This window comes from Empidonax traillii, unplaced genomic scaffold, assembly GCF_003031625.1.
Source record: "Empidonax traillii isolate 1590-97213 ecotype Southwest subspecies unplaced genomic scaffold, ASM303162v1 scaffold376:size1174107, whole genome shotgun sequence".
Classification (NCBI taxonomy): Eukaryota; Metazoa; Chordata; class Aves; order Passeriformes; family Tyrannidae; genus Empidonax; species Empidonax traillii.
Window position 1 is genome coordinate 1,074,098 of NW_020955569.1, and position 13,375 is coordinate 1,087,472.

Consider the following 13,375-nt stretch of genomic DNA (forward strand, 5'->3'; position numbering starts at 1 on the left):
TCTAAGTGGGGAAGAGTAGCTAGGACAGGTCATTGGATTATCAGATGGTAAGAAGAACTGGAAGAGATCCTTTCTCCATCTCAGTAGTACTGAAGTATTCTCACAAAGCACTCAGTCACATCTCCGGTAAGTCCGGAGCCTCAGAACGCCTCATTATGCTGATTCTGTAAGAGATGGGAAGATGGAGGGTGTAAAAGTTAGCGCTAAGATTCAGCAGGGAAAATAGGAATTTCAGGGAAATTCAGCAGCTTTAAGATGTAAGGACTGTGGAATTAGGAAGGGCATTCACAGGTAAAACAAGGCTCTCTTGCAATCTAAAATAGTCTCGTAAAATGGTTCCTGTTAGCAGTTCACAGGGTAGTTGTACTGACTGTGTTCATTGTTAGCATGGAGATGGTTCAAACAACTTCTGTGTCCCATTTATTTGCCTTTGACGTTATCTCTGCACAGTGCTTTCACTGTGTTGCCAAGAAAATTAGGGTAAAAATCTCATCCATCACAGAAACCATTAACTAAGTGCTAGGGCAAATTGGAAGACTTTTAAAAGACAGGCACTTCGGCAGTCAGAGTGTGTAATAATACTGTGGGAATGAAAATGGAAAATTTGATTTTTTAGTGAACTTGTGCAGGCTGATGTTCATGTATGGTTTGTCAATGCTGTTTCCTCTGACCACTGCAAAACATTTCCTGAAATTAATGAATATTCCATTATGAGGAGCAGCTGGTGGAAAATGGCATGACCAGAGCTATTTACAAGTGTATCTGCTCAGCATTATCATCAACCACCGATTTCTGTGTAAAAAATTTCTATTTATGGAGGGAGGTTTCGGAAAATTATAGTTGGAATTGTCATGTGGTTTTGATAATTATGAAGTTAAGAGAGAGGGGTGCGTGGGGAAACAAAACCCACAGAAGCCACTGAGAGACTTCAAACAGCCTCAAATACAAAGAAATCAATAGCGGGATCTAAAAGAGAAAGCAGAAGTATTTTAGGGAAAACCTTTATAACACGTCAGAGATCGATCAGAAGAATAAAAATTAGGCTGGAACTAGTCAGATACCAAATAAAATTAGAGGGGATTAAGCTGAATCTGTGACCGAACTTTGTCCACGGCCTTTCCCCACCCCCGCAGCTCTCCCTGCTGTTGAAAGTGGACATTGCACCTGTCTGCTCCGGCCAGGGGGACAAAGGAAGCCACTCACACACCAGTACTATGGAAAATTAGTGTCACAAAAAAAGTAATATGTTGCTTTTTCTAAGTATTACAGTGAGTCTGTTAATAATGTATTCCCTTTACAGTCACTTAGAAATACCTATATGCCACAGACTATGTCATTCTATACGGTATATCCTTCCTCCAACTTTCTTATTCTTAAAAGAAAAACATCCACTGAGGTAAAAAGGTGGCAGGAGTAGGTGTCTTTGCTGACAGTGGTTAGAATCTGTTATGCAAATCTTTTACTGCAGAAAACCCCTCGGGTTTACTGCTGACCCGCACTTCGGCTGGGGTAGCAGTGACATCCAGCGGTGCAGAAAGAGAAACTTGCTCGTTGTCTTTTTACCACAGCGCATCACGGGAAACGCATCAGAAAATGGCAGGGATTTCTCGGCATTCCCTTCTCTTTGTGGATATTCGCAAATGGCACCAACTACAGGCAATCTCACAGCCGTGGGAACAGATAACCCACACGGGGAAACAATAATGCAGAACTGAAAACACGCTCTGGGGCAGACCATTTTTCTAATGGCCTTAAAAGGACACTGCAGATAGGAAGTGCAATTGGTAATTCTTAAAATTCAGATAAAACCACTTTCCTATATCACACCTACCCCATTAACTTCACAGACTTTTAATTCTTTAATTATTTTTTTCTCTTATTAACCCTGCTTATATGCTAAAAAAAAAAAAAGAACTTAAGGCTCACAAGCAAACGAAAGTTGATCGGAATTACTGCAGTGGAGTTCTGTTTCTCAAGCCCTGAAAAAACAGACTTTAATAATTAGAGTTTCCAGTAGCCAGCTGAGTGTTGAACTGTGATGTGGTATTTGATGCACCAAGAAGTGGTTTAGATTTTCAGTACATATCATGTTAAAAGAAAAAAAAAATCAAAACATTAGATGCATACAAGCAACTGGGCCAGCAGAGGCCGCTGTTAGCATAACAAAACCGACAACTAATGAGTTTGTTTTTTGGGATTTTTTTTAAAAAACATTCTAAATTTAAAGAAAATATTTTTTATTTCTTTTTTAAACAGTCAGACCTTGCAGTCTGCAGCATTGGGAATTCACTTAGATTGCATTTGTTTCTCCTTTCCTGTTTTGCTGTGAGTTTTACTTCTTCAAGACTGCCCATTGCCAATTGTTATTAACTGTTCCTTGCTCCTGGGCACCACCTATTTTCTATCCTCTCCATTTACATTTTGTCAACATGAAGTTCAGAAAGGATGAGTCAACTCCAAACAATCCTAAGGTTGGCTTGAAAAAACAAATCAGATTTTTCAATAATAATTCTTTAGAACATTTTCAGATGGCATTTTGACTTTCCATGGCTCCCAATTTTGACTTGATTTCTGAAATACAGGGTTAGAAAATTTTGAAGTGTGGGTAAGCTTACATAACTTTCAAATCAAGAAGTGTACTAACTGTTTACAGGAACTAAGAGCAGGAAAACACACTCTTCCAGACCCAGGTCTGACATGGTTATCATATAAACACCTCTGCAGAACATGACAGAGCAGAGAACTTTCAGTTTCCAAGAGTATTTTAATAAACACCCTCAAAAAGACTTCGTATGTATTTCTAAAAATATTTTTACACTAAAGGAACACTTCAGCCTGTTGCAGTATTAGTGATTTATATGTTTAACAGCCATTCTACTGACACAGACATTTTAAATGCTGGACAAGATAGCTTCCTGCTTCTGTTTCCATGATCACAAAACACAGTCCCTTTGGGTGGGCAAAGAGCAGGGCTGCAACCCCATGGCATCCTTGCCATCATCCAGGACTTCCTGCAGTCTGGCTGCAAGAACGGGTGGCCAGTTCCGAAAGAGTGGGTGGATTCAGCTGCATGTACACAAAATTGTGAGTAGATGCTCCCTAGTTTTAGCAGGTTCTAAAGGCACTTTATCTTCCATTTCTTGGAATGTATCTGGCTTCCATCCCATTCTCCAAGGACTGTCTATGCCTTTCACATTTCATGTTTATGTGAAATGCATAAAAAGCCCCTGGAACAAGGCCTGAAATCCAGGTCTAAGATCAGTACTTTCTTTGTCATTCTTTGTCAAGGATACATTCTCTGCAAATGGCAAGGCTTTCTAGTTCCCAGAAAGTTCCTAGAAAGAAAACTTAGAACTCTACAGGAGCCACAATGCAGAATTTTCCTATTGTAAGATATTTATTATTAGTAGCATGTTGCAACTGCAAGAAACAGTAGCTCACACCCATTTCTTTTAGCATCTCTTTTGTGTTTCCTACCACTTGCACTCCCCAGTAACCACACCCCTACTGCAGACAAGGGGACACTTACACAATGCCTTGAACGTTTTAGGGAGGGCCTTGTGTCAGGCAAGCACACCCTACACCAGTACTGCCTTTCAGCAGCAAAACCCAGGGCAAGAATCCCTCAGGCACAATCCTTTATTTCATGGAGCCAGCTCTTGGCAGCTGCCTGGCTGCTGTGCATGCCATTCAGAGGAGCCAATTTCCAGTCAGGCATTTTATGTCTATCCAACACCATTTATGGGCATACTTACCTGGGCAGCTCTGAACATGGACTGAGACAATACATGGACATGGTTCCCTGCACTCGTCCAAGACTCTGGAAGTCCATGTCATGTAGTCAGTTTGCTACAGAATTTGCAGCTCTACTCTGAGCTCCTGTACATTCCTTCATCCCCCAAAACAGTCAAACACAAATTTCAGTTGATAATAGCATATGAGTCCAATCTCTACTTAGTTTCCAAATAAAACATATGAATCACTCAAAATTCTCACTGCTAGAAGTTTCAGGGAACTGTGAAGAACAGATTCTGAAGAGCTTATTTTGGTTAAAATCAGTTCTGCCTTGTCATAAATATTTAAAAGAAAGTCAAGATTTCATCCATAATGATGCAATTAAGCCTGCACAGCTGATTAACACAGACCAAGGCCACACCTCAGGATTTGTGAAGCTTTAGAGTTTTTGGCATCTAGTTTTCTATACAGTCAGCATCATGTATGGCCACCGTGTTCTGCACCCAACTCAACAAAACACATGGACAGGCATTGGTACACAGAGCACAAATAGGCATGTTACCAGTCTCAGAGATGAAAAGTATCCCTGCCCTCAGTACCAATGACACATGAAGTTTTCATTAATTTTAAAATCAGAAGAAAGCAAAATTACAGTTCAGACTGATCTGCTGTCAGGACAAAAGAATCCTTCCCTTTAATTCTTTCAGTAGCTTAAGTATGTTCCAGCCCACATATATTACCCAAGTTACCTAGACTTTTATTTACACCAGCTAATGAAGGATATGCAACACTTAATAATCCTCACTAAGTGCAATGTTAATATTTTGCTTAGACTCGGAAATATCAGCACATTTGGAAAATTCATGGTGCTCTGTTCATACTACAGTCTAGGTACATGTATTTGGCTATGGATGGTACTGGCTGTCTGGGATCATACTGTGCAACTCTACATCTATTCTCAGGAGTAACAGCCCAGCCATTCTACTGCAAAATTCAAGCCAGGATAGAAACTCTACCTAATCTGCTCTCTGATATTGTTCCCTTTTTTTTTTGAAGAATCCTAAACACTGGAAGTAACTTGCCCTCATGCCACAATTATCTTCCTTGAAGACAATCACACAATGTCTTGACTGCAAAATCTCAGAATTATTTAGATTGACAGGATTTTGTCTTCTAGAAACACAGATGTCTTTACATGATAATAAAAATGCAAAAAGCAAAGGCATTCATTTACATAAAGTTTTATTATCCTTCAACTTCAGCTGGTACTCCTTTACTCCAGCCTTAGCAGAGTTTTGCTCCCCTAGGTAGACAGGTTCTCAACCGACTGTCTCTGACTGAAAACATCTAGGCTAGGTCAGGGTTTAGACCCAGCCTTTCATTAATACAGTCAGATACAAAGGATCAGTTGAAATCCTGACCACCTGGAAGGCTGGAAAGGAACAAAAAACAATCCAAGAGGATTTTCATTACTTTCTATGTTTCAATAGCAAACCTTTCCAGTGCATTGAACACCAAATAGTTAAGCAATTAAACTGCACATTCAAGAAACGGATGCAGTCTACATTTCAAGCTGTAATCAGAAACATGTGCAACTGTTTTTCCACTTATGAAGCCTGTGGTTTTATCTTCTCAGCAGCTTCAAGGACAGATGAAAGGCTGACTTTGTCTCCAAATTCTTTCTCACGATGCTCCAGTAACACACCCTAGTCAAAAACACAAGAGAGAAATTCATACACTGGTATCCTCATGAGAGATCAACTGCCCAGCAACTGAACAATTCCAGAAAACAAACTTTTGGTCTCACAGGAGGCATAAAAGCCTGCAGTACCTGTCTTCCTGCCCCAATCACATATACTCCTCCCAGGGTGAATCCTTCTCCTTCCAGGTTACCACTGTATCCACTTCTCCAAGCACGGAAGAAATTCTGCCAGACTCCAACACGAAAGAAGCCTGACAACATCATCTTGCGTCTGCGTGGACCATAAAAGCCTTTCTGCAGGGAAACAGAAGATATCTCAGCACATAAAGTGAAAAAGACTTTTCCCCCAGAATTAAATTCAGGAAACCAGTGAACCCCGTATCCAAGAAAGGTTCGCAACACACAAAAGCTAAGCAGGCATTGCTAAAAAGAAATAGCACCTGAAATAAACTCTTTAATGTGCTACCTGACCACTTACCTCCATGCAGCCAACTGGTGGCCACTATTCATGTGGATTTTAAGCTCATCCACAGGTATTTAAGCCCCATGTGCACCTACATCTCTGTTACTGACAGCAAGGGTGCTTTGTGATAAACATATTTTTTGTTTGGTTGGTTGGGTTGTTTTTTTTTTAAATCAGCCTGATTCTTCCACACAAGCAGAGTGGAGAGAGAAAATAGAGGTATCTTCTATCTGATTTTGAATCTTACATATTGTTTTTTCTTCAGAAGCCAAATGTCTTCTGGGTTTGGGAGAAAGCAGGACTGTGGTTTTGTAGGACATGGGATTGGCAATACAGCGTGTACCAGTGTACTGGGACAAGCCATATCACTGCAATTTGGCCTGTACATCATGAATTAATTATATCTGCCACCTACAAACCTTGACTCATATATCATTAACATCAGCAAATAACACAGCCAGTGGAAGAAAGGAATACATATTAACAGGCCATATTGTTTACCTCTTGAAAGGGTGGAATAATCCTACAACAGCATCAGTGCATAGCAACACAGCAGTTTGTAAGCTAAGCAGGATGTATACCTACATATATATAGAAAAGCAAAGCTAATTAACTTCTTAAACCACAATGCTACTAAATCCTTTTTCATTCAGTCCACATTTTACCTATATTATTTACACAAGCTCATCGAAGAGGGCATTCATAGGCTTGTTTTTAAACAAAAGGAGAACACAAACTTCCCTGTACCTTTTCATCCAGAAAGATTTCTCCTTTGAAATAATGCTGAAAATCCTCTACTTCAGTCCCTATCTTCTCTTTCACAACAGCATAGAGAGGGACACCCAGCTTGGACAGCTGAGGTTGCAGAGAGGAGAGCTCAGAAGCCTCCTGAGGAAAGGAAAAAACATCCAACATTTCAGTCAGTAAATGGAAGTTGGAAAGCTTCACCTTGACTTTCAAGACCATCAGAAACATAAGTAAATCCTAGCTTGAGGTGCAAACCAGAAACAGACCTGTAAATCAGACATTTAAGCTAGCTGTACTCCTAGGCAGCTCTTCATCAGATTTACTAACATTTTCTTTGTCAAGCTTAGAGGAAGGAGATTTTTTTTGAGCATTTACTGGATAAAATATTAAAACTCCTGAAGAAAACATATTTTTAACTCAAAGCTGTAGATATACCTTGCCTGTGCTAGGGCTTAAACTATCTTTTGAAGTATTTAAGAATAGTAAAAAGACACTGCTTGCACATCACTTAATTTGTTCAGGCCAGACATTCGAGTCCTTTTTTCCAAGTTGAAATCCATTATTATCAGTACTTCTGCAAAGTATTTTGAGCGTTCTGTGGAGGAGCAGGCTTTACACGTCCAAAATAAGTAATGGAATGAAGATGCACTCTCCTTCCCAAGTTCCCCAGTAAAACTAATCAGGGAATTTCTTCATAGACCTTCAGCATCCCAGAAGCAACACTGCTTTTTCTGGTGTGTAAGAGTGTAAGGTGTCACCACTCATCTGCTAGGTCTTTTGTTCTGCTGAAGGAATCCCACTTCCCACAGTTTGGACAAAGATCCCTGATGTTCTGAACAAATCAGAGTGTGCACTGAAAATATATTTCTTCTCATCTCCAGTGCAGAAAGATAATTTTTACTGGATAAAATTCCAACAAAAAAACCCTCCACTCTTTAAAAAAATGGACACAGTTTACATGAACACTTTCAGCCATCTAACTGAAATGCCTTAACTGAAGGGCTTGCAGGGACATCTAGAATTTACTGAGTACCAAGTAGCAGACAGACAGGAATGAACAGACTGGAGCAAAGACATTAGAGAAAGACATCAGTAAGTAAAAGGGTAAGGGCAGCTTTCCAGTTCATTACTCTGCCTTTTCAGAGGAAATGAAAAAGGATGAATCAACATCACAAGCAAACACTGAGTAGTCTGCTTGTGGGAGTTACAGGATCTAGCTTACCCTTTTACCTCTTTTCTGTTTTTAAACATCTGGGAATTTTCTGTTTTCCCTCAACAAAATCTTAGGATCTTCTTAAAAGGGGGTGAACAACAATTTTATCTGAGACTTTTTTATATAGTTCAAACTCTCATAACCAACACAACAACCCAAATAATAACTTGTATTGCAACCTAACATGTCTGAGAAGTGCAGTTGCAGGCTAATGCAGTATAAAGCCAGAAATCACTGTATCTGGGGAGACAGCAATACCATCAAACCTTGACTAGCCTTATGGAGAAAGACATCTCAGCAGTTTGGTAGAGTTCACTTTATGTCTCCTTGCTTGGCTTTTGGAAGAGAAAAGATCAGGAATGATGTAATGTAAAAGCATAGTTAAGTTTTAAAATTCACAAGAGATTAGACTTCAAGCAGCATCTTGGAACTAGACCAAATTTGCTTTTCTTTACTGCTGTTTTAAAATGATACAGTAAGAGAAATCAAGAAAATATAATTTGCCCACAAAAATAGACTATGTAATATCTATATGGCTGTGACCACTTCACCTAGTCTGTGAAACTGTTCTCTTGTTTTTCTAAAACGTGGACAAGCACATCCTAGCAGAATACTTCCTCTCTTCACCAAGGCAGGCGCAACCCAGAAGAACAATTCTCATTTCAGCCTCTGACAGATCAGCTGTGGCTCTTCTGATGCTTTAGACTGCTTAATATTTACATTATTTAGCGAGCCCATGGCACTTTCACAACAACAGGAGGACTGGATCACTACATGGCTGGATCCAGACTATGAGATGCACAGTGCAGTCCCGTTAAAGATAGTTCATAATAACAAAAAAAGGAATCTGATGATTTAGAATGCAGAGGATAAAGACAAAAGACTCCACATATCTTAGGTTTACACACCTCAGTTCTCAAGGATCCCAAGGCATCACTCCAGTAGGATTTGTGACACCCTTTGCAGTGGGAAGCATGTCCTCACCACTGAGCTTAGGACAGGGATCTATGAGGTACAATGACTGCTTTTCAACACCAACACCATGCCCACGGAAGTATGTGTTCCTCCTTGGTGCTGCCAAGAAGGACGAAGTTCAGTATCCTTTCCAAGGTGTAAGATAGTGGAAGTCAAGGGTATCCAAGACCTACTGCCGATGGATTGACAGATATGGCAATTGACCTGCATTGAATCATTTCAGTTGCTCAGAGTCAGTGACAGTGAGGAAAGAAACAGCTTTTATGCTATGGAAGAACATTAATGGACCAAAAAGCAGCAACTGAACTTAGGACAAAGGCAAGAGGCAACTCAGAAAAATGCTTTGAGTATACAAAAATCAAAAATAAGTTTAGACAGTTTAGAAGCTTTTTCAAATGGTTTAATGGTTAAAATACAAAACTCTTTGCCCTAATGAGCTGATCAGCAGTGTGACTACCTCTGTTAAAAATGTGACGTTTTGAACCAAAAATCAGAATTATAAAATTAAATTTCTTTGTCCTAATTTTTTTCCTGAAAGAAAAAAAAAAGAAAAAAAATTTTTTTTTTTTTTGGGGGGGGGAGGTCTTGGTTTTTACTTAGGAAGTTTTCATTAATAATAATAATAAAAAAATCAGTTAAGGATTCCTGTCTCACTGCATGTGAAAGTCCCAATCAGGCAAGTAAGTGCATTCTGCTCCTGGCTACGCTACACCTGTTCAGAGAGCAAAGACCTTTAACCTTCCATGGATTCTACACATACTTAAGCAGTTACTACTGATGGGAGCAGATGCCTTAATGAAGTGGTTACAATATTAATTACTACATGTTAAAGTAAGTAGCAACATAATAGCTATTTTTCCCTATAGCTATGAGAAAAATAATGGCCAAGGTGCAAGTTACGCAAGTTTGAAGGCACCTGTTCCCAGGTACCTGGTACATTCAAATCATATTTTAAGTGTCTCCTTCAGAGGAGTTCCACCCAAGAAGCCTAATGTCAACTTAAGGATCAAATGTTGTTTCCCAACCCACCTTGTTATGGAACTGTAACAACTTATCTTCAGACTCCTTACCTTCCTGCCTCACGTTTCAGCATCCAGAACAGCAAGGATTTATGCACGTCTCCCTTTATGCACATCTCTCTTTTTTTTTTTTTTTTTTTGCTGATGAGTGTTATCTGATGGCTTTCTGCCAATTCAGTCTTGGGCTGCTTTTGACCTACCTGGCTCAGAGAGATTTATTTTGGACATCTGGAATACAACTAGCTTGTAAGACTCGTTACTAATGGGATTTTGTGCAATCTCCCTTTCTAATTACCGTGGGCTGGGTCCCTGGCAGATGTAAAAGTCATGTAAACATCACCTTCAGAAGGAGAATATTCAGGCCCTGGATTATACAAACAAGCTGCAAAGGAAACTAAGTATGCTGTTAGCTAGTGACCAACCTGAACTAGGAAACAAGACCTTTCAGATATTTTAGATGTATGTGATGACTGCCCTATTCATTCCCATCCTTTATTTAAAGGGGATCTAAGAGGATCGATTCAAGTATACCTTAACTCTTCCTAATTGATCCCCACGCCCAGGAAGTACCTCTCTGCACAAAAATCATCCAGGTCTTCGCACAGCCATGATCACTGCACCATTCTTCTGCCATAGTTCACCTGCTTTGAATGTCCTTTGCTCTGTTTGGACAGGAGAAACACAGCATCAACAATAATATCGGCCACTCTTGTTTATAACGAGTAATGCTTTAAGGACCAACACAAATCACTGCAGAGAATTCCAAATTCAAATACAGTTCTATCAGAAAAAAATCTATATGCATAGCAGTATATTACTGCTTTATTGTGTCTTTTTTTCATCCACAAATAACAGTTTGGGTTGTTTTTCCTTTACCAGAACTACTGGATATCAAGAACACCCAACTACACGTTATAACCAGGAAAGACTAAGAAAACTGCTTCCAACAAAGGCTCTTCTTAAAAAAGTCCAATTATTGAAGAATGTGGGCTGAAATATCCATAATCTTACCTGATCCCAAAGTTTTTAGCTCTATCTCCTCTAAAAACTCCAACGTAGCCTTTTCTGGCTTGGACAAAAATAAGTCAGTGTTAGCAAGGACAATCCCTGTCACAGCTGCACCAATGGCTCCAAGGCCAACAGACCACATGCCCATGGTGAAGATCCCAAAGTCAGGCAGGAAGGACATTTCTGGAAAGAGAAAGAAGAAAGCCAGTCTAACACTAGATATCAATAATGCCAGAGAAGGAGGAACTGGACTGAAACAACAACTAAAAGCTCACATGGATATTTTTGGTTTGACTGGAGATGATCTGTATATTTATTAATGTACTGAACTGGGTTTTAAAAAACCTAGATTACATTCCAGTTCTGTGCCTGACCCACATCAAAACTAGATATTAACAAGATATTCTTGCATTTTATTGAAGTGTTCAGATGCAATGAGGAGAAAGATGATTGAAGTGAATATGTGTAATAAAGGGCCTCTAACAAGATGACCTCTATGTTAGTCAGTAACTTAAATTATTTGTGTAAAACATTTAATCTACAGATGCTTTTTTTTTTAAATGTTAATCTATATTAACAAGTGACCTTTACAAATATTCTATAGAAGATTTGGAAAAAACTAAATCTAAACCTGCTATATCTGGTTCAACATAATTGGCAACCTTTCACAGTCCTTACAGTTCCCCACTAGAACCAAAGCAGGCACCAAGCCAAAATAAAAACTCATGCCTGCAGACAGAAATATGTAGCCTTGCAATCGTTTTATTACACACAGTGATCCAACATTACAAACATGCCTGGGACAGCATCATCCTTCTATAGGATAGCTAATTTCCACTCTTGCTAAAGCAGAAAGGATGTAAGGAGCAAACAAACTCACACCCATCAGTTAGAACTGATAACGCTGCAATGGGAACCATTACATATGCATGCAAACGTCTGAGCACAAACACTGCCTGTGGTTACCGGTGACTCTAATTAGGTGGCAACTTTATTTAACCACTTTCCACCCACCAATTCCCCACAGCCCAATCTTGACCCTTGCATATGTTTCACAAGCCTGGAAAGGGCTGACAGCCACCTTCCAGTGAGGCACTATCAATTAATGAGGATGCTGGAAATCACACTTAGCCCAGTCTCATGGACAAAATTCAAGATCCAGTTCTGAGCAACAACTGGTACAAAAGTCACTGGAGGTTTGGCAGTATGAAAAGTCACTGTACACTTACATCACAAGATTTGCTGTGATCCAGCTGCACCACTACACAATATGGAGAATCAATTTTTTTTCACAGCCATCTGCAAAACCCTATTTCCTGATAGAATATTTTGGTAAATATGACCATCAGTATATACGTTTGTATGGGAGAGGTTCTCATTCCAATAAATATAAGAAAATATTATTCTTTTGAGCTGGGATTGGCAATAAACCAGGCATACACATTGTCTTTATCCCCACAGCTAGCTGTTGCCAGGATTCAGACAGTAAGAATTAGGAGTAGCTCCTCACCTTTGTGCCCAGAATTTTCTGTAAGAAAACCACTTTCTATCCTTAAAACTAGCTCCAGAATACTACTGACAAACAAATACAACTAACTGTCTGTTTACAGAAATAGCTAGAAAACGTCTGGGGAAAAAAAAAAGATCACATTGTTCTTTCAATGTTCTTTGGTTCCGCAGAAGACAATATCATGGTATCTAGAAATATTAGTAATCCATGAGCCCCAGCAGGGAACAAGGCCAGTTTACACAAATATAACGTAGATAAGAGAACAGATTCTACACTATTTCACCACTTAGTTCTACTCAAGGGGAAACTTCCTTGACCATATCTGCTTTATTTGCATAGTTTTGTCAAACATGAAGTCATGCTGTAACGAAGATTTTTTGATATCTGCCTCTGACACCTACCAGAGACCATCCAGACACCAGCCTTTGGAATGACCAACATGTAACTCCAAATATGTGTAATGCAGAAATATCCTTGTGTTAAGACTCAAAATCTCTGTGGCATATCCAAAAGGCTATAGCCCTGCTCCCTCCCAGACTCTGATTACTCAACTATTCTTTGGACTTCAATCTTGTCGGGTCAAGAACTGTTTTCTTCTTAACTCTTAGTTACAGGGAAGGGGGGTAAGATGTGGGGTAAAATGTAAGTATTAATCCCTTGTGCACATCATTTGTCTAGAAAAATGTTGCCAAATTTGTGGCACCTGATTAATGAGTAGTTTTCACAAAGCTTTTTATTTTTATTAGCATTATTATTCTTAATGTCAGCATTATTAGCATCACTAAAAGCCAGCTTCCACTCCATAGTTGTTTACAGAGGAGATCATTAATCTTAGTCAACACATCTCTTTAGTTTACTTGGACTCTCTGGTCTCTATACATGACAAAAACCCCCTATTCAGATACATGAAATTTTTTGCTATTTATATAAATAAAGGAAGATGCAGCTCTACAGGGTGAGACCAAAATTCCTCCTCTGCTAAGCAAACACCCTAATGAGCCAC

The 13,375-nt window shown here is 39.4% G+C and overlaps 1 protein-coding gene across 1 annotated transcript in view; it reads right to left on the reverse strand.

Moving 5' to 3' along the window:
• Positions 1–4,960: 4,960 nt before the first annotated feature.
• Positions 4,961–13,375, reverse strand: part of PRXL2A (peroxiredoxin like 2A) — a 33,370-nt gene continuing 24,955 nt past the window's right edge. The window contains exons 4-8 of the mRNA XM_027893022.1: positions 10,866–11,045; positions 10,425–10,516; positions 6,648–6,788; positions 5,567–5,731; positions 4,961–5,441 (exon numbers count right to left, since the gene is read on the reverse strand). Coding sequence (XP_027748823.1) covers positions 5,343–5,441; positions 5,567–5,731; positions 6,648–6,788; positions 10,425–10,516; positions 10,866–11,045 — 677 coding nt within the window. The 3' untranslated portion in view covers positions 4,961–5,342. The remainder of the gene's footprint in view (positions 5,442–5,566; positions 5,732–6,647; positions 6,789–10,424; positions 10,517–10,865; positions 11,046–13,375) is intronic.